The following is a 25,731-nucleotide window of genomic DNA, read 5'->3' on the forward strand; positions in this document are numbered from 1 at the left end:
CCTATCCAGAAGACATCTCCACCTGGAGGGCCCACCAATACCTCAAGTTCAATGAATCCAAAACCAGGAATATCTTTTCCCTAAAACTTGCTTTCCTCTCTGAATTTATGATTACACAACCATTCATTCCATCTAATGAGTTCATAACTTTTGACTCTTCTTTCTCCCTCACCACTCAGATTCAATATATCTTGTATCCAATATCACTCTATTTTCCACTTCTACCACTCCACTACAGAGGATGGTAGGAAATAAATGTTTATTAAGGGCCAAGCACTGTGCTAAGCACTTTACAAATATCATTATCTCATTTGATCCTCATAATAACCATGTTATACATGAAGAAACTGAGGCAGACAGAGGCTCAGTGACTTGCCTGGGATCACGCAGCTAGTAAGTATCAAAGGCTAGATTTGAATTCAGGTCTTCCTGACTCTAGGCCCAGAGCTCTACCTATTTTTCCACCTAGCTGCCTCAAGGTCACACAGCATTCCTCTTAACACCCACTTATAGTATTGTAAAAAACTCCTTACAAGTTTTCCCACCTCCATCCTCTTATTTTTCCAATCCAATCTTTCCAGTCTCCACATCACTAACAGACTCACCTTACCCATACATAGAGTTATGCCATTCTTTATCTCAAAAATCTTCAGTGGCTTTCTATTGTCTGTACACTAAAGTTCGAATTTCTTTGCTTGACATTCAAGGCCTTACACAATATGGCACCACCTTACCTTTTAACCCTGATTTCACACTCTCTTCTACATGCTCTACTCTCCAACTAAAACAGACTGACTACTCTTTCCCCTGAATACTTCCAGAGCTTGCCTGCCTCAAAACTTTCATTCATGCTGTTTCTTATGCCTATGATATCACACCTTTCCCATCTTAAACTGTTGAATTACTGTTGTCTTTTAAAATTCAATTCCCAAAATCTTCCCTGGTTCCCTCCAATGAATAATGATCATCCCCACCCCAATCCAGACCCATAACACTGTGTTACATATTTCTCTAGTTTTTTTTTTTATGTAATGTTGTATGATGCAACTCTACATCATGGGTTATTTATTAGATTGGAAACTCAATGAAGGCTAGAACATTGTCTCACTGAAACTTTGTATCACCTCCAGCTCCTAATATAATGTCCTATACACAGTAGGCACTAAATAAATCTGTTAAATTGACTTATAGAAAAAAACTCTTTTTATTACACTAGTGTTAAACTGCCTGAGAATATGGTTCCTGTTGTGATGGCTTATTATGGCAAGAGACAAAGGGGTAAGAGGTGAGGATAAGTAAGAGGGGACCCCTATGTCCACTAACCCAGGATCACAAGATTTGAGAACTAGAAGAGGCTTTAGATATCATCTGATCTAGGGATTCTTAATCTGGGGCCCACAGACCCCGTCCCCCACCCAAGGATCCATGAATAAATTTTAGGGGGGGGTCTGGAAACTTTTATGGGAAAATACTACATTTTTATTTTCACTAACCTTTGGTTTCTTTGTAGTTCTGTGTATTCTGTTTTATGCATTTAAAGCAATTATTCTGAGAAAGGGTCCATAGGCTTCACCAGACTGCCAAAGGGGGTCCATGTCACAAAACAGGTTAAGAATTCCTGATCTAACCACTCATTTTACAGTTAAGAAGAGTAAGTGCTTAATAAATTGAAACCAAGTGACATAAAATTACTCACAAAGGGTCACATAGATGACATTGCTGAGATCAGAACCTAGTCTTTCAATTTGAAATCCAAGACTCTTTCCACTAGTCCAGCTATAAGCAACAGCCTCAAATGATCAGAGGAAGTTGTAGAAACAAGGAATTCTGCTTCTATAAGTACTAATTTGGACTGGTTCTTGGGCAGATTACCCAAAGGTTAGCTGGGACAGTCAATGAGTTTCACATAAATGTTGAAGTGGCAACTGGATGAGTATTATTCCCCAAAAGGTCAGGAAGCCACACACCTGGTTGGTGGTGTGTGAAGCTGTCATTTTCTGAATGTCATTTTCTGAGTCCTTGGCCCCTCTAACTTTCATTTTCTTCTAAATTTTAAGACTTTTTCAATCCACTTGAGAAGCTGCTCTCCTCCTCCAACCATTTTCACACACCCTCAACTTCCTCAGCTAACTTCTAGTTATTATTTCTTATATTTCTTCTTCATTTCCACTAAAAAGGAAATGATTCTTTAATAACAAAGCTTGGAAAGAGTTTTGGCCCAAAGGCAGGGGAATGGATCTGGTAACCTCTGTGGATTTTTCCAGGTCAGGAATTCCAGCCAATCAGTATCCATGGTTCCAGAATAGAGTGGCAAGTGTGTTCTACTAGGGGACAAGGAAAAGACTAGAGGCAGAGGGCTATGTTTCATTGTCAGCCAACCAGGGCTACTTGATCCAAGGAACAGAAAGGAAGTCTTCTGGCTAGGGAGATGGAGCTGCCTCGTGAAAGTGGATAAGATTGACCAGTCACCTTGGAGTACCTCTTACCTTAACCTCTTCTTCTCAAAACCATAGAAAGATGTCTGCTAGGTCAGACCTTAGGGACAGTGACACTCCATCCACATTATCAGAACAACTTTTAAAAAAGTACCCCTCTGTGTGGGGTATTGGGCTCCAAAGTATGCAGAGATAGGTACAGCCTCTGCCCTTGGCTGGCTGAAGAGGAGGAAAGAAGGAAAGAAGTTGGGTGGGCCACAGGAAGCAGTCCTTCCCTTCTGATGGAGATGGGGAGGCCAGCTGGTAGAATCAAGTGGTATGAATGATGAAGGAGGAACACCTTGGAACACATGGGCAGGAGAAAGGGCTGAGAAAGAGCATTTCAAGAAAATTTCAGAGGCCATAAGCCAGTGGGACACCAGGCCATACAACTGCCACTGCAAATTTGAGGAAAGCAGCAGCTCCCCCACCAATCAGGGCTCACTCTTCCCCCACATCTCAGAAGGATACACTAGAGTCTAAAAAGTCTACAATGGGCATATACACCTGGGAACTCGTGGAGGAAAGCCCTTACTTATCAATCAACAGGCATTTATTAACCTTTTCTATATGCTAATCTTAGCAGGCCTGGGCAGTGTGGGGCAAACACTATGACTCATTCTCCTAGCCACGACACAGACTCAAATTTTCCTTAACTTTGACTGACATCCCCTAAATCTTCCCATACCAGATCTCTAAGATCTATCCAACCCAAAATACCAGAACCAGCAGGATTGTGTTTAAGTGTTTTCTCTGCTTAAATATAAGCCTTAATCTGAGGGGAGGCAGAGAGGTGGCTGGTGATGAGGTGGACAAAACTCTTGTCAGGAAGATCTGAGTTCAAATCCAGCCTAAGACACTTACTAGCTGTGTGACCCTGGCCAAGTCACTTATCCTCTGTCTGCCTCAGTTTCCTCAACTGTAAAATGGGGATAATAATAGTACCTATCTTCCAAGGTTGTTGTGATGATCAAATGAGATAATATTTGTAAACCTACACAGACACAGCATAGCATGTAGAAGGTGCTATGCCAATGGTTATTCCTTCCCACTCCCTTCTTAGCTTTTGTGCCTGAGGAAGCCAGGGAGTGGCAATTAGACAGTCAATCTCCCCGCGTATTATACTCAGGTAGATAATTGACCTGAAAATTCAGGTCTGGGTGAAGGGATGCGCTTATCTTGTATTCATATCTCCCAGACAGTTTTGAGGACTGTGAGGTGGTCAGCCCCTTCTCAGGGAGGGTGGAAGCTAGGTCCTGCCTTGTAATCTGTCTGGTGTGCTAGAGTTGGAGGAGAGGAGAGAGGGATTGTCCTTCCTTCTCTCCATGAATCCAATTAGCCAGAAGGTTGCTAAGTATTCACCGTCTCTTCCTCTACCTCTTTCCTTACCCCCAAACTATGGTTCTCTCTCGATGGGTTTTATTTGCAGCTATGACGCATCAATCACAAGGGGCTGGAACTTCCCCAATGAGTAGGCCCATGAACAGAAACAGGCTTGCTTATTGCTACATTCTCACATCAGCTTCCTGCCTATTCCAGCTCTTATCCCCTCCCCCCACAACATTCACTGGGGGGCGCTGCTCCCAAGGTCCAAGACAACGAAAAATAAAAAGATAACCCACAACCTGCCTCAAAAACTCTCAGATGCTGATAGAAGAGACTCCCAGAATCTCTCAGAGAGTACCACCCAGCTGACCTCCTTCTAGCCCCAATACTGAGAGGAAGTTTATCATCATGAGAAATGTAGACCCTGACCAAATGACCAAAGAGCCACAGCAGCTCTGCCAGGTGCTGTTAATCCTAAAAACCCCAAATCCAGAGAGCTCACAGATTGTCAAAATCATAGTTAACTCTACAAATAAAATAAAAAAAATAAAACCAAAGAGCTAACAGTAGTTATAAGCAAAGAGCTTTCTTTATTCCTTTCAAGAAAGGAAACTATGCACATATGTCCCAGGGCATCCCTAGCAGGAGACTGACTTTGGCATGGATATGTCTCAATACTTATACCAATGGCTCCGCAGGGAGCTGCAGCCCTGACAATGAGGGGTAACAGCAACAATGAAACAAGTTTGATTCATAGCAGGGCTTCATGAACAGAACACATGTGCTACAGGTGCTTGCCTGAGCTCAGAGACCACCTGGGGCTGGTGTAAAACAATTCTGGGATTTTGCTGTGGCTGAGATCATCCAGAGGGTAGCCACAAAGGATTGTTGATATGCCAAACTTGCTGGACCTTAACTCTGGAAAACAGTGTCTCCTAATAGTAAAAAGAGAGGATTAAAAGAGAGGGATGGTCTTGGCATGGTGAACCTGACAGAAACTTGTCAAACGTGGAGACAGGAAGACCTGGGTTCAAATACCACCTCTGAGACTTAGTAGCCAGTCACTCTGGTGACCTTGGGCCAGTCACTCTGAAACTCAGTTCTTTTATCTGTAAAATAGAAATGATAATACTTGTAGTATCTATCTTATAGGGTTATTGTGGGTATTGAGAGTTTATATGTGTGTGTGTGTGTGTGTGTGTGTGTGTGTGTGTGTGTGTATATATATACATATATATGTATATATATATATATACATATATATATATATATATATATCCATATTGTACTCTGCAAACTTTGAAACACTATATGAATGTCAATTATTCTCTCTGCTCATTCTTGGCTCTGACCTTATGCTTTCACCTAGAACCTGTTTTTCAGTCACTGAGCTGCTTCTCATCCCTCTCTGAAGTTCACCTGAATCTTGATTCTTCCTATACTGGGTGGGACCACTGAAAACTAGGTTTCCCAGACATACCAAATCTCACTTATCTTCCACATCCTGTGTGCACCATACACCAGTGTATGTGCTTCAGAGGACAAGGAACAGGGACAGGCTGGATAGCATTGCTAGAATCACAGAATGTTAGAGTTAGAAGGCACCTTTTTTAGGACACTGAAAATAAATAATTAGAATGAGGAGATACCTGGGTAAGACGTCAGCAAAGTCTCCAGCCCCGCATTCCTCAAGTTTTATTTCCCCTCTGCTCAGATCTCACCAGTGGTCCTGGGCTTTCCCACACACTAGCTAACAGAGGATATGTTCTTTGGTCTTTGGCCTAGTCAGAGGGGAATTTCCCAGAAAATGCCAGCTCTCCAACTCACCAGGCCTGGCTGCATCAAAGGCTGACCAAAGGCTCACTCTTAGTAGAACCAATAGCTGGAAGGGTCTATCTGTCCAAATCCCTTCATTTTACTTGTGAGGAAATGAAAGATTATAAAGAGAAAGTGATTTGTCTAAGGTCCTAGAATTATAGGCTTTACAACTGGAAATGACTTCAGAGTCTATCTCAACTAACTGCCTAATTTTACAGATGAGGAAACTGAGGCCCAGAAGGGTTAAATGACTTGTCCAAGGTCATTGACATGGGTAGTAATAGTCAGAGGTGGGACTTTTAACCTAGGACGATCAGACTCCAAAGCCAGACTCTTAGGTTAGCCCTTTATCCATTACACCACGATGCTTCAACAATAAACTACCACCACTATGACCACTTGCATGTGAAGGTTCATGAGGCACAGTAGATAAGTGGCAGTGCCTGGAGACAGAAATACCTGGGCTCCACACATACTAATTGCATAACCCTGGGCAAATCACTTGACCTCTTAGTGCCGCTGGGCAACCAAGAAACTACTTCAGTGGCAGGAGGTTTTCAAACAAGGCATTCTCCACACCAATAAAGGCAGAGGAACATACACACACACACACACACACACACACACACACACAAACCTTCATATTTATATAGTGCTTTACATATAGGCTAATTAGACACCTGTTAGCTGTGTGATCTTAGGTACTTTAATCTCTCCAAGACTCAGTTTCCTTATCTGTAAAATGAGGTGGTGGGCTTGATGACTTCTGAGATTCCTTCTACCTCTAGAATTCTGGGGTCACCCTGCATTGATAGAGGAAGCTTCCAAGAGTAGCCGAAAAATCCCATGCCAATGAAATCACAGGTCACTTCCTATTCTTATCCTTTACATACATTCCATATTATCTAATTCTCACAGTTGTCCTGTAAGGCTTCCTAGGAATTGAGAAAACGGACATCAGAGCCCCAAGGTTCAGAGAAGATACAAAGTCACACAGCGAATGTCAGCCTGGGAACTAACAAATTACTAATGATTCTATCTTCATGTTAAATTAACCCTTTACATCATATATGCACATGTATACCATGATTCATCCTTGCAGATGTATGGCCATATACGTGGGACTTATTCTTTTTTTTTTTACTTATTCTTTAAAAAAACAAGTTATTGGGGCAGCTAGGTGGTACAGTGGATAGAGCACCAGACCTGGAGTCAGGAGTACTTGATTCCAAATCTGGCCTCAGACACATAACACTTATTAGCTGTGTGACCCTTGGCAAGTCACTTAACCCCATTGCCTAGGCCCCCCCAAAAAAGTTATTGCTATCTTTTGTTTTCATATTACTATCATGTCTGGATATAACCTTCCCCCTCTCCTACCCAGCAAACCATCCCTTGCAAGGAAGAATAAAAAAGAAAGGAGTAGGGGGGAACTATTCAGCACAGTCACATACTCATACATATATCCTCCCTTGTCAACTGTGACTTTCAAGGTAAGGTTACCCCCTTCCCCACCTCCCCACTTAGAGCCAGCAAAACTCTTTGATTTACTCTTTCTTTTGTATAATCCTTGCCCCTCCAAAACTGTTGGTGACTGGTCAGTGCCTCAGGAATAGAGAAAAAGAGAGCCAGACAGAGAGGGATGAGGGGTGGGCATTATTTCCAGATAGCTGAAGCTTAAGAAGTCCAGAAAGCCACATATATGGCATGAAAACTCAAGAGAGACTGCCCTTAGAATCAGAAAATCTGTTATTAATTACATGACCTTGGACAAGCCACTTACTCCCTCTATAATTGCTTTGGATCACTTTAATTAATTATATATTATCTTCTTCAGAGGTTTACTAACAGGACCAAATGAGATAATGTATGTAAAGTGTTTTGTAAATCCACTACAGAAATGCTAGCTACTGTCATCACATTATTACCTCATTCTCAAATTTTTCAGTGGGATTCAGAGAAAAACTCCTGGGACAAGTAACTAATCTACTATTTTTTTTATTTTATATTCAATGTTCTACAAACTATTGCACAGGTGGATAAAATAACCACTTTTGGAATGAATAAAAGTATTAGGATGTAAGTTCATCTTCTATAGGCTTACTGAAAGCATCCTTGCTTCAATTTCAGTAGCAGACAGAACAACAGGGAATGAGATACACCTGCTCCTATTATCCCATAATGTTGATGTCCTCGGCTAGATTTATATTTTGAGAGCTCTTCTTTGCACATAGCTTGGAAGCTTTAAGTACTTGATATGGCAACATCTATAAAAAAACAGTTCTTTAAAAAAAAAAGGAAAAGGGCATGTATATATGTGTAAAGAAAATATTTTAGCAGCTTTTTTTTGGTCACAAAGAACTGGAAATTGAGGAGATACTCATCAACTGGGAATGGCTGAACACATTATGATATGTGATGGAATACTACTGTGCTGTAAGAAACAACTGAGTAGAATGCTTTCAGAAAAACCTGGAAAGACTTACATGAACTGATGCAAAGTAAAATGAGCAGAACTGGGACACTGACACAGTAAAAGCAACATTGTCCGGTTATCAACCCTAAATGACTTAGCTATTCTCAGCAATACAGAGACCCAAGACAATTCTAAAGGACTTAAGATGAAAAATGCTATCTCTAGAGAAAGAATTAATAGAGTCTAAATACATATTGAAGCATACTTTCTTATTTTTCTTGGACTTTGGAAAGGGGGGGGTCTATGTTTTCTTTCACAACATGACTAATATGGAAATCTGTTTTGCATAACTGCACATGTAACCTATATCACATTGCTTGTTTTCTCAATGGGGAGGGTGTGGAGGAGAGAATTTGGAACTCACAATTTTAAAAAATAAATGATAAAAATTGTTTTTACATGTAATTGGAAAATTTTCTTAAGTTCTTAAATTCACTGTATTACTAGCTATGCTATAATACTATACAATTTATACTACACTATGCTATTAATACAATGTCCTACCCCACTACTGAGCAAGAAAATTTCTCTGCCCTGCTCCAATTCCCCCTTTTTTTTAGGAAAGGGGAGAGGTAGGTCATAAAATTAGCATTTACTAAAAGCCGGACTATTAGCGAAGCGTTGTGCTAACCCTAATTGCACTTTACAAATATTATCTCATTTGATTCTCGAAGCTACACTATTAACACAATCCCTTACCCCATCACTGAGCAAGATCTGTTTATGACTTTTTTTTTTCCGTTGAAGGGAAAACAAATGGGAGTGAGGAAAGACAGGGTAGGATTAGGCCCTGGGATAAGGTCCTCCTAGAGACAATCTGTTCTGCAGGAAAAGTCAGCGTATCACTATTGACCAAATCCCAGCTCCCTCCACCCACCCCTTAGCAACCTCTTCAACCCCCAAAGTGTAAGGATTTAGTCTTCTGAAGTCCGAGGTTTGGTTAAATGCTGCCAAAGTATAAAAACAAGTTTGGCCATGAAGAAGAGATCTGATAAGACGCACATACACCCGCCCTGCCCCCTTCCATCCCCTTCCTTTGCTGGGGTGAAAGGGAAGGGGAGGTCCACGGTTTGGAGCATTGCACATAACGTCAGGTATTTTCGATGTTGATCGCTGCGGAATTTTTTTGCTCCTTTTCCTCTTTTTTTTTTTTTAATTCTTCATTACAAGGAGGGGAGAGGGAGGTGGAATTAGAATCTAGGAGATGTAAAAATGTATCCTTAAAAATTAAAATTTTAAAAAGTTAAGATCCCGCAATTGTCCCAACTCGCGAAGGGCTGTCTCAGCATCTGGGAATGGACGGGAGTCTGGTCCAGCTGCAGCTCGCTGAGCAAGCGCGGTGCTGGGGAAGCCTCCCGGGGCCAGGCAACTCCCAAAGGCTAAGACGAGCGCAGAAGAGAAGCCACGCCCTCAGGGACAGACGTCAGTCCTCTCTTGCTCAATTTCAGCTGAGCCGAGAAAGAAGAGGTTTAAGTGACTGGCTGCGGCGCAACAGTCCACACAGGGAGCGCTCAACAGACAATGCTGTCAGCCCCAGGATGATGCTGCCTTGGGTGGTAGCATGGACGGCTTCACTATTCCTCCTCTCCTGCCTCCAGATCTCGGGTAAGGCTGCCCCAGCGAGCCACCCCTGACCCCCAGCTCCTTGGACAGGGCTCTTCTTCCCACCCCACCTCCCAAAAAAACACAGCGCCCCATACCCCTCACTCTCACCCCAGTGGGAGCTCATAGTCCACACTCACCACAGAGCTTGAAGGCTTCCCCGACCTGATTCCCATCCAAAGAACCCTCTAAGCAGCTTCGAGGAACCTAATGGGACCTTGAATACAGCATCCTTATTCTTTCATTCCAACAGGAACTGGAAAAGGTTAAGGTTGGTTTGAGGCGGCAGGTAGAGGAAAATGCCCGCTTTTCCTCTCCGCTGAACCCCCACATGCAACCTTGACTACGGCTCTGCTTAGGCTATGAGTCTCAAAAGATTTGCTTATGTGCCTTTCATGGAATTTGCATGACTCAGACAGACTAAATTCAGTAACTTTAACAGTGTCTTGGGTCTTAGATCCTCTTTGCCCCACCTCAGTTAACTCCCATGCATTTCTGCCTCCCCCACCCCATTCAATTCATGTCCGTCTAGCCTGCCCTTCTCACTCAAGTGACGCTGACTCCTCTTCCCCTCCTCCAGCTTACCCCTAAATAAGACCCAACCTCTTCATAATCCCCTATGCCCCTACATACCCACTATTGCCTCAGTATAAAGGTTTGGCCTTAGTTAATGAGTTGCTTTTACTTTCCCCAACACTCACCCACTGCCCTGCCCCTCAGAGTTTCTCCAACTTGGATGTAAGCCCTTAAGAGAAGAAAAGAGAATATAAACAAAGTTTAGAGGAGCAAAGAAAGGCAGATTATTTCCACATTAACAGCCAAACAAGTTCGGTACTTACCCAGATCATCATTCCCTACACTGTTCTGATATAATCCTGGTGTCTCCTGAGGTGACCTAGGTGGTTCTCTTGGAAGGCTTCAATGTTCATGACTCTTTCCTCTCTAAACATTAACAGTGAACACGTGTATCAAAATACTTATTTTGTTTAGCAGTTAGCTTTATGAAAATAGATTCATGTATTTTATTTTGTTCCAAATGTTACTGCCTTCCCCTCTCCCCAACTAGCATTACTAGATGCTATCAATTGATCCCCTGGCCAAATATCAGGTTTAACATCAGGCACCAAATCTTCCATATTGACAGGTTGTTTGGGGTCAGTTTTCATCCCGGCGTTTTAGCATTTCGTACTCACAAAGACTGGAGGATCGAAAACAGTGTCAGAAAGAATCGGAGGCAGGGACTGAGGTTCTTTTACTAATATTGTGAGTGAGATTGAGGCAGAGCCAGAGAGGCACACAGATGGGTGTTGTCAGAGAGATGCTGAGAGATGAAAGCAGTGTGGTCATGCTGAAAAAAATTCTGGGTCTGGAATCAGAGGACAGAGAAGTTCAAATCCTGCCTCTTACTCTTACTGCCTGCATGACCTTGGGCAAATCACTTAACCTTTTAGACTTCAGTTTTCCTCATCTGTAAAATAAAGGCTTCTGAGGAACATTCCAGCTTGGAGTTATGAGCCCTAATGTCAAAGATTCAGAGATTCAAATATTCTAGATACTCAACGGGAAAGACATTGCAAAGTGATTTAGAAAGAGATACGGGATTTATTGTCAGAGGGGAAGATACAGACAAAACAGTCTCATTTTGTCAGACTGAAACTGAAACCCAAAAGGACAGGGAGAAATTATTTTCAGAAGAGACCAAGAATTTGGAAGAATAAAAGTTCAGGAACTTCAAAGAAACCAGGGCAAAAAGATATAAAGGAAGTACATTCAGCAGTATAAGGTGAGAGCAAAGTGTAAAATGGGTAATTTCGATTTTTGTAAATTAAAATGTTCTTGTATAAATAAAACCTATGTAGCCAAGAATAGAAAGATTGCTGAAAATTGAGGGAAAAAACTTTCATAGACGATTTCTCAGATAGGATGTAACTGGGTTGGAGTGCTGCTGTGGTGTAGGAAGTAATGAGCGGGTTGATTTAGAAAAACATGGAAACACTTGGACTTACGAAGGAAGATGCTACCCACCTTCAGAGAAACAGGTGATGGGAGGAAAGAAGCATAGTGATGTCTTACATATATGTGTATGAGTGTATAGGTGTATATATCCACGCTTAACTGTAGCCTTCTTGGGGTGAGGGGAGAAGAGGAAAAAAAAGCAAAAAATGCACACAGAGAACAAAAGAAAACCAACAAGGAAGCAAAGCTGGGCAGCTTTGAAAATAGTGTGTAGTATTTGTTATATAGATTTTCTTGAAATGGAAATTTGTTGTTTTATATTGAATCTTCTCTTATGGTCTGCTATGTACGTGGCAATTTTTTTTTCTTTTCTCATTTTGTATTTAAGTTTTTTTTTTTAAATTATAATAAGTAGGAGGCAGCTAGGTGGCGCAGTGGATAGAGCACTGGCCCTGAAGTCAAATTCAACATGAGACCAAACACTTGACACTTACTAGCTGTGTGACCCTGGGCAAGTCACTTAACCCCAATTGCCTAAAAAAACCCAAAAACAAACAAAAAAGATTACAATAAACAAAAAGAGCCTGAGAGTTCTACTGCATTATATCATAGCTATTAGAGGTGGGGGCCGCTAAGTGGCACAGTGGATAGAGCTTTGGCCTTGGATTCAGAAGGACCTGAGTTCAAATTCAGCCTCAGACACTTGACATTTACTACCTGTGTGAATGTAGGCAGGCCAATTAACCCTGATCCTCACCAGAAAGAAAAAGAAAGAAAGAAAGAAAGAAAAATAAATAAATATTAGAGGTGAAAGGAATGTTCAAGCAGAACTTGTAATCGTCTATACCAGGGTTTCTTAACCTTGTACCATGGACCCTCTGGCAAATCTGAGGAAGCCTATGGACCCCTTCTTAGAATAACATTTAAATACATAAAATAATATTTATAGGGTTTCAAAGGAAATTAATTATATTGAAATAGTTATCAAAATGTATATATTTTTAAAAATTTATGGATCCCAAGCTAAGAACACTTGATCTAGAGACCATGTGCCTAGCCCAGAAAGCATATGCCAGATGTTCAACTGCACGAATGGAGCACACATATAACCCCAGACTCCAAGAGGACAAGGTCTCAAAGGTCTATTCCCCACATCCAGCAGTAAGACCAGGTCAGAGCCAATAAGGTTTGCTTATTGTGCAAACTTTTCCAAATCAATCCAAGCTAATAGGTAAATTTAGCCTGTATGTCCATGTCACATGAGGATTAGTCCAAGGAATCAGAGATGTTTAGTTGGGAGAAGAGAAATTCATGAGGGCGAATAACAGTAGTCTTCAAAAGCCATCATAGAAAGGCCATCATAGAAAGAAGAGTGAGACTTGCTTTTTTTGGACCCAGAGGCAAAACTAGGCCCAGTAGGGTACAGGTTGCATAGAAGGTTCAGGCTCCATGTCAGGAAAAACTTCAATATTAGAGGTGTCCAAAAGTGTCCTATGCTGTCTTGGAAGGTAGTGAGCTCCCCATTGCTGGAGTTCTTTAGGTGGAAGCTGAATGACTGCTTCTTGGGTGTGTTTTAGTAGGAGTGCTTGTTCAGCCAGGGGTTGGACTAGATGGCCCCAGAGAGCCCTTCCAGCTGAAATTTTGTGATTATAAGTTCCCCCAGTGGGCAGAACCTTCCATAGAATGTTGGAAAGAGATACTGGGTCCTGTCAGTAAGGGGCTCCCAGGCTAATATAGGAAAAAGGAGACAGCAAGAAAACAGAGGGAAGCTAGGGGGTACAATGGAGAGAGTTCTGGGCCTAGAGTTCAAATCTGGCCTCAGACACTTCCTAGCCCTGTTACCCTAGGCAAGTCACTTACCCCTGTTTGCCTTAATCTTCTGGAGAAGGAAATGGCAAACCACTCCAGTTTCTTTGCCAAGAAAATTCCAAATAGGGTCACAAAGTGTCAGACACGTCTGAGAAATGACTGACCAACAGGAACACTAATGAGAAAGTTAACTGTGAGGGGCAGCTGGGTGGTGCAGTGGATAGAGCACCAGCTCTGGAGGCAGAAGGACCTGAGTTCAAAACCTGCCTCAGACACATGATACTCACTAGCTGTGTGACCCTGGGCAAGTCACTTAACCCCAATTGCCACACACCCCCAAAAAACATAAAAGAGAAAATAACTGTGAATTAATTTAGTATGAATTCTGTATGAAGTCACATGATATAGTAGAGGGGGAGGGAAATAAAGGGGCCAATGTCCAAAACCCAGCTTTGACTCTTCCTAGCTACCACTGGGCAAATCACCTAACTCTTCTGGGCCTCAGTTTCCTCATCTGTAAAATGAAGAAGTTAGACTAAATCAGAGGTTCTTCCTATTTTTGGTGTCATGGACACTCAGATTTAAATGCATAAAATGAACTACATAGGATTACAAAGGAAACAAATTATTTTAAAATAGCTACCAAAATGTATTTTTGAAAGAAACTTTTAAGTTCTCACACCCCAGGTTAAGAAGCCTTGAATTAGACGGTTTCTAAAGCATGTAGTGCCTATCATCATTTTCTCTTCCTGCAGAGAATCATTTCAAAGGAATCTTGTATTAGGTACTCTCTGTCAACAGGCAATCAGCTTCACAAAACTTATACGAAAACTAGGCTTTTTACAAGAGAAATGAACCTGCGTGTGGGACCCAAAGAGTTCACAATCCATATAGAAGTCTGCATTTTTATAACAGCAGGACAAAGGAGGGAGGAGGTACCAGGAATCTCCACCTAAAGGGGCTTGCCATGGGAGGGGGAAAGGTGCAGAAAAGGTAGGAAAAGGACAAAACCCCTCCTGAAGGGGAGGAACAGGGCCACGGCAAAAGTGGCATTCTTTTCCCTTGGGAACTGTTACACCATGAGGATAGGATGGTCTGCATATCTACAAGGGTCCCAGCTGCACAAGTGGCTTCTCAGCCTAGTGCAGAATGACTGGCGCCTGTCTTGACAGCCGAGGACAGACAGAGAATCCAGCTTGGGATGCAAACAACAATTTATGTCAGCTCCAGAGAAAGGGGAGGGGCTTCATCTTTGATTCAGTCACGGCCTCCTGCATACTCTGGGTCCAGTGTTTCTAGAAAATATGGCAACTCAAAGAGAAAAGTTCAGGGGACCCTTTAACATTCCTTAACATCTCACAAGCTAATAAGGTTCAGAAAGACCTGGAATTACCGCCTTGTCCACACATTTGCTCCCAGGCCTTCTCAGGAAATCATCTTTGTGGTTCATTCTTCAGAAATCTCTGGGGAAAAATGACTCAGTCATTTCTCTTGTCTTATATTCCAGGGAGGAAGTTATTTCTAATGCCAAATCTGAATTTTCTCTAAGGTGTCTCCAGTTTCGTCCAATCATTTTCAGTCATATCTGACTGTTCATTGAAAGAAATAATTATTAATAGCCAATATCTTGGTGAGATTCAGAGCCCTCCCTTCTTCCAAAGTCCTGACTTTAAGTTCAATGTTTTTAAAGACATTATTGATAATTAGATTGCATTAAATCTCCGGATCTTGGTCAGAGCCCACCCAACCTTCCTAGGAATTTAATCTAAAGTGGGGAAGCTCATTGTGTTCTACTCAAGCTTGGATGAAGATAGATCCTTTTGTCTAAATAGCCCAAGGCTGTGGTGGTCTGAGGAAAGACAATTTCTCTGTCCAAGGGTGACATGATGTCAGTAGCGACCCCTCATTGCTTGCAAGGGTATATAAATTGTTGGCCTGCCACCGTGGTTGTCTTTGGTCTGAGAGAGATGGCCAAATGACCATCCTTTTACTAATAACCTGCTGACCTTATTTAAAAAATGATTAAATTACCCAGAAACTGTTTCTTAAACCTTTTTAAATGACACATCATGACCTCATTTGGGGTTTTCTTGGCAAAGATGCTGGAGTGTTTTGCCATTTTTTTCTCCAGTTCATCTTACAGATGAGGAAACTGAGGCAAACAGGGTTAAGTGACTTGAGTCCCACAGCTAGAAAATGCCTATGGCCCCATTTTAACTCATGAATATGAGTCTTCCCGACTCCAGGCCCAGTGCTCTATTCACTGCACCACCTAGCTGCCCTAATGTGTTCCCAGTGCAAATAGAAAATAGCAGCCCACTTGTACCACAGGAGATAGCCTGGTGTAATATAAAGGACACTGGATTGAGAGTTGGAAGCCCTTCGATTAAATCCCAGTACTGCCACTTAATTTTTCTGCGATGTTAGCCAACTCACATTCCTCTGCTCTGATCATTCCCTCATTTCTTAGTGAGGGAGCTGGACTGCACAATGTCTAAAATCCCTTCTAGCTCTAAAATACCATAACCCTCAGAGGACTAAGCCGCAGGGGTGTGTGCACAGTAGGAGGACAACATCCCTTGAGTGGTCAAAGGCCTGCTTCCCTGTTTCACCAGGGATACCACCTCCTTGTCTGTGAAATATTGGTCTGCATCTCTGTCTTTCTAATCCAAAGGTGCTGCTGCTTCTGGGGAGACTCTCTGGACCACATCCGTGCCTGAGTTGCCTGCCCCTTCCTCTCCCAATGAGACACAGCTGCCTAGTCCCAAAAATGTCCGGTTTAAAGCCATCATTTTCCACCATATTCTCCACTGGGAACCAGGCCAGAATCAGACCCATAACATCTCCTATGAAGTCCAGTACATGAGGTAAGACATGGGTGGGTTGAAAGTGGGAGTAATCAGATCATCTGGGCCCCTATTCCATCCCTTTTTGTCATAACATCCCCAGACAGACGCATAGGACACCTACTTATTAAGTGAGACTAGGCATATAGAATGGGCAGTGTCACAGAGTAGAAAGAGCTCTGGACCAGAAGTGAGTCCTGGGTTTAAATTCTGCTTCCACTGTTTACTAGTCAGATGACTTTGTACAGGCCAAGTGATTGCTTTGTGCCTCAGTTTCCCTATCATGAAGATGGGGATAATATTACTTGCTTTAACCCCCGGAGTTGGTGTAAGGAAAGAATTTTGTAGAGAAGCAACATGGCACAGAGATCAGGGTGCTCCACATTCAGTCAAAGGACCTGGGTTCTAAATACTGGTACTGACCCTTAATAGCTGTGTGACCTCAGTCAAGTCACTTCACCACTCTAAGCCTCAGTTTCCTGAACTGCAAAATGGGAGGGGGGGGAGAGGAAAGGCATTTATTAAGCATGCCTTATAAACATTATCTCATTTGATCTTTGCAACAACCCTGGGAGATAGGTGCTATTATTATGTTCATTTTGCTGCTGTGGAAACTGAGAGGTTTAGTGACTTACCCAGGGTCACACAGCTAGTGAGTATCTGGGGCTGGATTTGAACTGAGGTCTTCCTGACTCAGGTCCTGTACTTTATCCCTGGTTGGACCAGATGGCCTCTAAAGACCCTTCCAACTCTAACCTTGTGAGCCCACGATGGACCTTAAGGGGTGCCCTAGAAATGCTGTCCGTGGCACCATTCAAAGGGTAGCTCTTGAATCCATCAGATACCTAGCACTGGGGCTGTGTTGGAGGATCCTTAAGATAAGCCCCATGCCACCAAAGCCTTTATGGCATCATGGAAGAGCCAAGTCAAAAACCCATGACACAGGGTGAGGCAAGCACGTGCTAAGTGGCCAACACTGACTACACAATAGACACTCAGGTAATGATTAGGAGGACTGACATTGATAGAGGGCCTTAAGTTCTGCAAAGCCCAGTGCTTGGCACATAATAGGAGTTTAATAAATGTTTGTTTATTGATGGATCAGTCAGTTGATTGTATCATTAGAATCTGGAAGCCACCCTATGAGGGTTCAGAGAAGGAGATTACTGTGAGATACAGTAATCATTAGATTGTAAGCTCCTTGAGGGCAGGGAGAGAATGTGTTTTGCTTCTTTTTGTATCTCCAGTGCTTAGCACAGTGCCTGACACATAATGGGTGCTTAATAAATGTTTACTAAATTGAATTGAATTGGACAAGTAGAACTTGGCTGGCTGATCAGCGACTCCAAGAGAGACACTACAGATGGGGAGCCCCAGACTGAAGGAAAGTGTCTAGGGGTGGAGGGCAGAGACAACTCTGGGGGGAATCCCGTTGTTGGGAGGAGGCCCAGTTGAGGGAGAACTCCCTCCTCACAGGGAGTTCATAGTGTGGGGGAGGAGACGTGGGGCTTGGGAGTCAGAAAGACTGGGAGGGAAACCACAGAGGGAGATCCCAAAGAGGGTGAACCAGGGCTAACGGAGAACCCTCCAAGAGAGAAAGAAAAAGAGAAAGGGGCTAGGAGTTCTAGGTTCCTGCTTTGGCCCAAAACCCATGCTTCCTCTTGAGAGACCTTTAATATTTCCTCCCTAGGTATGGGGAATCCTGGAATCCTGTCCCCCACTGCAACAGGACCCCACATCTCTCCTGTGATCTGACCCTGCCAACCCTAGACCTTGATGAAAAGAGCTACTATGCCCGTGTAAGGGCTGTTGGTGGTCACCAGATGTCTAACTGGACCAGAACGGATACTCGACTCTCTAAAGATGATGGTACTTTTCTTACCCTTGGCCTAAATACATTCCCACCAGGAGCCCAGATTTAGAGCTCTTCTTTGATCCATGCTCTCAAACCTTTCCCAAACCCTAGCCAAGAAGAACAGTGGGGTAGAAGGGTCTTAGCTGTCTTTCAGAGAAAGCTCATCAAAATCATGCAAAAATAATTCAATGTTTGAGACAGGAATGGGGGCTAGTTATTCCAGAAAAGAAAGGGTTAGGGGGACTCCGTGAATTTGTAAGGACCTTTGTAGCCTAATGATGCTGTGATTCTGCCTCTTGATTCCAGTAATTCTTAGGATAGACCAGCTGAAGCTACAGTTGAGTGGCAACACTATCCTGGGGAAAATCCTGCCTGCTAGGCCCCCAGGGGCCATTGGAAATATTTCCTATGAAAGCCTCTTCAAACACTACCGGGAATATGATCTTTCCATCACCATGGAGTCAGAAAATCATAAGGAAAGGGGAATCCAAAGAATGGAGGTAGGGGTGCTATTCCAGAGGCATGGCTATAGCCTATAGACATAACCCTGTCTTAAAAAATTCATTGTGGGACAAAACACCAGCAAGAGTAACAAACAGATCATTTGTCCAGTGGCCCGGGGTGGGGAATGTCAGCTGAAGGTGGGGAGCTGGTCCCTGCCCGTCAGTGCTTTTTTATTTGTGGCTTAGGGTAGAGGAGAAGGTTAGGGTCATTGAAGAAAGGGATCAGTAGTGACTGATCCATGGCACCAAAGACCTGACCTTCTGGAGGGGTCTCCGAATCTGATTCTAGTGCTATCTTTCCTCTTATCATCCCAACACTACAGATTTAGAGCAGGAAGAGATTCTGCAGGTCATCTGATCCAGCTTCTTTACAGAAACTAAGTGACTCACCCAGTGTCACAGAAAAGTAGTACCAGAAATTGAGTGCTGTAATACCTGCACTCATCCGCCTCACTGCTCCATAGATCCTAAAGTCACAGTCGTCATAGAAGCACAGGGCTTTATTGATTAGTTGGAAGCCAGCCTAGAACAAAAGATTGTCCCCAATCCTGTAGCTAACCAGTGTTTCTTTTAGCCCATCCAGATTTTCAGAAAGATAAAAGGTGAAGAATTTAACATCTTGGTCACCGAAGGAAAGCTGGTCTGCATCAGAGTGAAACCTGTCATCAGGTCCCAGACTAACAAGGGACTGTGGTCAGAGTCGAAGTGCATCACTATAACTCAGCCATGTAAGTGAAGGTCAGGTCTCAGACTCAAGAGGGTAGGGAAGATGCTGGGGAAGGACTCCAACCATACTGGAGTGGGAAGAGGAGAGCTAGGATTCTCCCCACTCCAGTCTATCTTCCACCTAGGTCACAAGGTGATTTCAGAAGCAGGAGTCTGAGCATGTCAGTCCCCTGTTCAATAAATTCCCTATTCCCTTTGAGGTCAAATGCAAGTTCCTCTATTTAGCCCCAGTTCATTTACAGATGAGGAAACTGAGGCAAACAGGGTTAAGTGACTTGCCCAGGGTCACACAGCTAAGGAAGTGTCTGAGGACCTATTTTAACTTAGGTTTTCCTGACTCCAGGCCCAGCACTCTAACTACTGCACCACCTAGCTGTCCTCAAATGTCCCTAGTGCAAATAGAAAATAGCAGCCCATTTATACCACAGGACACAACCTCATGTAGTGTAAAGGACACTGGATTGGAAGTTGGAAGACCTCAGATTTAATCCCAGTACTGCCACTTAATTTCTCTGTGACTTTAGCCAACTCACTTCCCTTAGTCTGAGCATTCCCTTCCCTGGCGCAGAGCTGTTTTTAGACTCATTGCCCATGATTTCCTTTTACAAACTTTAACGTGCAGCCAGACAGGCCTTCTTATTTTTCTTGCAAGGTTCTGTTCTATCTCCCATCTCAGGTTTCCTTTCCATAGGCTCTATTCCATGCCTAAAATACACTCCCTCCTGCCCCCCAATCCAGATTTTCCTTCAAAGAGCAGCTCAAATGCCACCATCTACATAAGGCCACTAAGTAGCACAGTAGATAGAGTACCAGGCCTGGAGTCAGGAAGACACATCCTTCTGAGTTTCAATCTGGCCTCAGCTGTGTGACCCTGTGCAAGTCACTTAACCCTGCTTACCTCAGTTTCCTCATCTGTAAAATAAGCTGGAGAAGGAAATGGCAAACCTCTTCAATGTCTTTGCCAAGAAAACCCCAAATGGGGTCACCAAGAGTCACACATGGGTAAACAACAAAAACACATAAGGCTTTTCTCTAGCTTTTCAATTCCTCCTACCTGCTTTGTTGTCCCCCCCCGCCCAAAAAAAAAAGTTACCTGATACCTATTTTGCACATATTTAGATGTCTTCATGTTATTTCCCTCAGTGGACTGGAAGCTCCCTGAGAGCAGGCACTCTTTCATTTTTAGCTTTATATCTATCCCCAGCACCTTGCACAATGCCTGGCTAAATGTTAGTCAATGCTCATAGATTGATATCATGTAGGCTCAAAGAAACAAAACTGGCCTTTTTCAAAAAATCCATCTATTTCCACTGTGTCCTCTACTAAACCCTATTCTTCCTTGCTGTCCTTCCCTCCATAGGGTTGCACTGTCTCTATTATCAGAACTATGATAAAGCCCCACTAAGATGGCATCAACTAGTCAACTAACCAACCATTATGTATTGTGTCTCCTTGCTATGTGACAGGCACTCTGGCATAGGGGGGTGCTATCTGGGATACAAGATATGCAGGCTATCCCTTTCCCTCAACAGACTTACAGTCTATTGGGAGGACAAGACATAGCCACAAGAGGAGATAAATGACAATGCAAGCTAAGTGTCTAATGAGCAATGTGGTGCAAATACATAGGGCTCTGAGGTCAGCAAAGAACAATAATAATAATAATAATATATAATAATAATAATAATAATAATAACTAGAATAATAACATGGTGCTTTAAGGTTCACAAAACACTTTACAAATAGTATCTCATTTTTATCCTCAGTCACCCTGGGAAATAAGTGCTATTAACATCCCCATTTTACAGTTGAGGAAACTGAGGCAGGCTGAGATTAAATGGCTTGCTCAGAAACGGACAGCTAGTAAGTATTTGAGGCTGGATTTGAACTTATAGCTTCCTGACTCCAGGTCTAGAACTCTATCTCCTGTGCCACCTGCTTGCACTCTGAAGAAGTCACCAACAGGTGACTCATTAGGACTCATTTCCCCTTGATTTAAGCATTGGGAAGTCTGGGGATGTGGAGTGAAGAGCACAAAAAAATTAGGAGACATGGTTCCCCAAGCACGGACCAATTATAATAATGCAGCTTTTATGCTTAGAGTACTCTAAGAAAGCACAGTAATAGAGTGATCAAATCTGGTTGGATTAAGCAAGAAAGACTTCTTGGCAAAGATGAATTTAGAGGCAAGAGAGGGGCCATAGCAAACAGAGACATATCTGGAAGAAGAAGGCACCATGGCATAGGATCAGTACTGTGTGACAGTTGCTCCACAAAGCCCCAAAGTGCCAGTAGTTTCTATGAAGTCTCCCTAGCCCTCCAAGAGAATTAACCTGTCTGGGCCTTGCTTTAGATCTCACAGTGACAACCATCAGTGCCTTCTTTGCCTCCCTTCTGACAGTCTGCCTTGCTGTTGGCTACCTGAGTATTCGACGCTACATAAGAAAACCCAAGAAGCCACCTGAAGTCCTGGTAAGTAAGATCCTACTACTGATATTTTGACCCCCAGTGAGGACAACTGCACTGGCCTCTTTCTCCTGGCCGTTCCAGAGCTGCCAACAAACTTGGGAGAATTCAAGGTTACTTAAGCTATCTAGTCTCTAGGCTTCCAAGACAGTTAGAAAACAGAAATCTTAAAAGACGAGTCTTTTTGTTTCAACGGAAGGCAAGGGTTGAAGTGGGTGGGAAATGAGGAAGAGCCATGAGGAAGAGAGAGGGTTTACTAAATAGCATTTAAAAATGTCATCATACCCCAAAGTACTGAGAAGATGCTGAGATTATATTTTGAATTGCGTTTTTATTGAAGTTCAGCTTTTGAGAGTTAAGCAACATCTGTGAATATGAGGAACTCTGGCCCTTTTCTGTGCCTTGGTTAACATCAGAGAATGGCTGCTCCAACCTCGTTACCTGGTTTCACTGTGACTGGCTGACTTTGGGGTTGGGTTTTTTTTTTTTGGGGGGGGGGTTGTTCATTTTTGTCCTGACCTACAATGTCAATAGTTTGGCACTCCTGGTCCCTCTACTAATGCAGGTCACCAGTTGTTCTGCAATTTATTGTCTTAAAGAATTGCCTAAGATACTGAGAATTGCCCAAGGTTATACCCAGTTCATATTAGAGACCCCATCTGAACCCAAGTTTTCCTTACTTCAAGGCCAGCTCTCAATCAATCTTAACAAGTTTTTATTAAATGCCTACCATGTGCCAGGCACTGGGGATACCATTACAAAGAATGAAATAATCCCTATTCCCTAGTAGATCCCATTCTCCACTAAGATATGTTGCCTCCCAAGAGTCTTACGGACTTTTAATGGCTAAAAAGTCGTCGAAGGGAAACAATGCTTCCTATGAAGCAAGCAGGCTGGGAGGGGGATTCCATAGACTCAGAAATAGGAGGGACTTCAAGAGATGATGTGGGGTTGTTAAGGGGAAAGTCACATCCTTACTCTGGCCAGGAGATGAAAAGGAGAGATTGGAAATTATTTAAGGAGAAAAACTAGTTTCTTCTCAACAAAGGAACCAAGAGGAAGGAAATGAGATGATGAACCTAGTGTGTGTGCCCCAGACTGCTAGAGCTTCTTCCCCCTGAGTGAGGGTGAATTGAATAGCACTCAGTGGTAGAGGTTAGTGAATGCCAGTGGGGTAGCATGATATCAGAGGCAAGGGGAAGGGACTTTGAATCCAGAGACCCAGGTGCAAATCTCAGCTTTTCCACTAAGGTTCCTGCCAGGTCTGACATTCTAGGTAGGCGTGTTCAAAACACACTTAGAAGATTAGAAAAGTTCTATTTTGGGTTTAATGTAATTGCCTCTTGTTACAGTGTAGACCTATTTCTTCTTTCTAATGCCTTTCATAGAATTTCAAATTGAAAGGACCCTTAGAGATCAGCCAGTCCCACCCCCTCATCTTTCAGATGAGGAAACAGAGACCTAGAGAAACTAAGTAATTTGTCGAAGTTTCACAGCTATGAAGTTTCAGCCTGGGTTTTCTGACTCCAGATCCTGGGTTCTTTTTCCTATGTTGATTAGAAAAATGAAAAATGGGCTGAGATTGCTCTTCAGTAAGCCAAATCCAGTCCACTTTTAGATACAACTTGTGTGAAGATTAGCTGTCTTGCAGATCAGCTGGAAGAAAATTTTTCCTTCTTGTTTGACTTCCTCCTAACCTTTTACTGTGCTATTCCTCCCTAGGCCTCCCTTGCCAAACAAAAATCCTGTGGCATCCTGAGCAAAGAGAACTACAAAGTGAAACCAGATACCATCCACCCCCTTGATGAGGCGACCTTCCCCAAGGTATCCCTAGAGCTAAAGAACTCAGAGCTCCATAGTAGCACGGACAGTGGCTTCAGCAGCACCAAACAGTCACTGCAGAGCGAGGATCCTCAGTTCCTCCTCCCAGTCCTGGACCCCATGACAGGTGGGCCCCAGGGAGGCGGTGGCCCTCAGCAGCCAAAGAGCAGCTCGGGCACCAGCAGCTCCAGCAGCTCCAGCAACGCCAGCACGGACAGTGGAATTTATCTGCACAACCTGAGCCCACAGTCAGGACAGGAATGGAGGCAGCAGCCGGGGAGCAGTGACCAGGACCGAGAAGACAGTGGCATTGGTCTACCCCAGAGCTCCACAGCAACTCCACTGGGCTCCTCTGAGGGCCTTCGGCACAAGAGGGCCTCCACAGCTCTGGAAGGTAGGAGCTCCACTCCCAAGCTTCCTGAGGAAGAGGCTGCAGCCATTGTGGTCTTCCAAGGCTACCTTCAGCAGTCCAGATGCACAGATGGAAACCAGGAAGGGGCCTCTAGCCTAGGGGAGGACTCTTCCCCCGAAGGCAGCCCAGAATACAAATGCAGGATGGAGAGGGATGTGGAGTCAGGCTGGCCCCCACTGGCCCAGACTAAGGGCTATCTAAAGCAGGGCCTTGGGGTCTTAGGGGCTTCGCGTGGGCAGTGGATCGAGCCAACAGAGGAGTGGAGCCTCCTGAATTTGGTCAACACTGCTGAACTGACAACATGTGAATGGAGCAACACACCTGACTTCCCTCTCCCGTACCTCCCCACAGCTCCCACTCCCCCCGGGATCTTGAATACAGATCCCATAACTCTGCCTTTGATCTCCAGTTTACACACCAGTGAGTGATTTGGGTTGCTCCTGAATAATAGCAGAGTTTCACTCAGCCCCAAACACTACAGTTGGTGTAGTACCAGAATGGAGGGGGCCCAAGGGCACAGTGCTGGGGGCAGCAGACAAACAGTAATATAAGCTCACTCTTCTGCACAATCAGGAACTACCTCATCTGCCTTAGAGATGGCTGGTCCATGATCAGCCCTGACATGTGGAGATGCTCTGGTGGGCACGGTCTGGGAGGGTGAGGAGAGTACAACAACGTGTTAACTGACATGTCCCTGGGCCTACTGTCAGAGCCAGGGATCTTGGGGACCTAGCAAGGACTGAGGGGAGCAGAGCAAGAATGGCTCCTTGTGCCACCAAAACCCCCTTTAAAATGGCTGCTCGATCGTGTAAAGCAAAGGGTTTGGGAAGCTCTGTAGTGAGGTGCCTTTGCCTAAAGTCACCTCTGATTTGGGCCTGAGGGGAAGGAAGAAGAAGGAGTATGGACAGGGCTGCACTGGGGAGATGGCTTTAGAGAAGAGTTTCTGTCCTCAGAGGTTTAGCTTGGGGATAGAGAGGGACAGTTTCCACTAGGGACAGAGAGGGTGGAAGCTAGTCTTTGATCTCAGGGACAGTCAGTGCTCATGACTGGGAGGAAAATCCCTGTGGGGCTTGGGGAAGAGGAGAAGTGACCAAAAGGAGAAGCCAGCATAAAAGGTCTCTCTCTGAGGGGTTTTTCTCACCTGATCCTTTCAAACCGTTACAGCTCAGAGCAAAGAGACAATCAACTTGAATCCTACTTATGTTGTATCCTACTCTGTTGACTAGCCTGATACTTAACTTCTGTTGGCCTCAATTTTCTAATCTGTAAAATGGGAGCAATAATGCCTGTTGTACTTACCTCACAAGGTTGATGTGGGTTTGAAATGAGATAATGTATGCAATGCCTTTTACAAATTTTAAAATATTTTGTAAATATCAGCTATTATTATTTTTATTAATATTAATAAGTATTTATGGAGTTCTTATTCCAACTCAATTTGAACATTTATTAAGCACCTACCATGTAGAGAGAGCACTGTGTTCTGTACTAGGGAACGATAAAGTTCAGATAAGATATGGTCTCTATTCTCATTGATTTTACACTCTAGTAAGTAGAAAAGGGTATCCTGAAAGTATAAGTGCAGTTTAGCAAGATTTTGGCACCTTCCGCATAACGAGTGATGTGGAAAAATTGAGTTTC

General features: G+C 43.5%; 2 protein-coding genes across 2 annotated transcripts in view; one reads left to right on the forward strand and one right to left on the reverse strand.

Annotated features, from left to right (window-relative positions):
• Nucleotides 1-10,212, reverse strand: part of TMPRSS13 (transmembrane serine protease 13) — a 103,753-nt gene extending 93,541 nt beyond the window's left edge. Inside the window, exon 1 of the mRNA XM_078146847.1 lies at nucleotides 9,837-10,212. Coding sequence (XP_078002973.1) covers nucleotides 9,837-9,872 — 36 coding nt within the window. The 5' untranslated portion in view covers nucleotides 9,873-10,212. The remainder of the gene's footprint in view (nucleotides 1-9,836) is intronic.
• IL10RA (interleukin 10 receptor subunit alpha) lies at nucleotides 9,375-25,605 on the forward strand. Its single transcript, XM_020984765.2, has 7 exons — nucleotides 9,375-9,699; nucleotides 16,136-16,328; nucleotides 17,998-18,176; nucleotides 18,469-18,662; nucleotides 19,240-19,393; nucleotides 21,745-21,863; nucleotides 23,580-25,605. The coding sequence occupies exons 1-7, from the start codon at nucleotides 9,390-9,392 to the stop codon at nucleotides 24,516-24,518; spliced, it is 2,088 nt and encodes a 695-aa protein (XP_020840424.2). The 5' UTR covers nucleotides 9,375-9,389; the 3' UTR covers nucleotides 24,519-25,605.
• The last annotated feature ends 126 nt before the right edge of the window (nucleotides 25,606-25,731 follow it).

The sequence above is a fragment of the Phascolarctos cinereus genome, unplaced genomic scaffold, assembly GCF_003287225.1.
Source record: "Phascolarctos cinereus isolate Bilbo 61053 unplaced genomic scaffold, phaCin_HiC Scaffold_726;HRSCAF=1367, whole genome shotgun sequence".
Lineage (NCBI taxonomy): Eukaryota > Metazoa > Chordata > Mammalia > Diprotodontia > Phascolarctidae > Phascolarctos > Phascolarctos cinereus.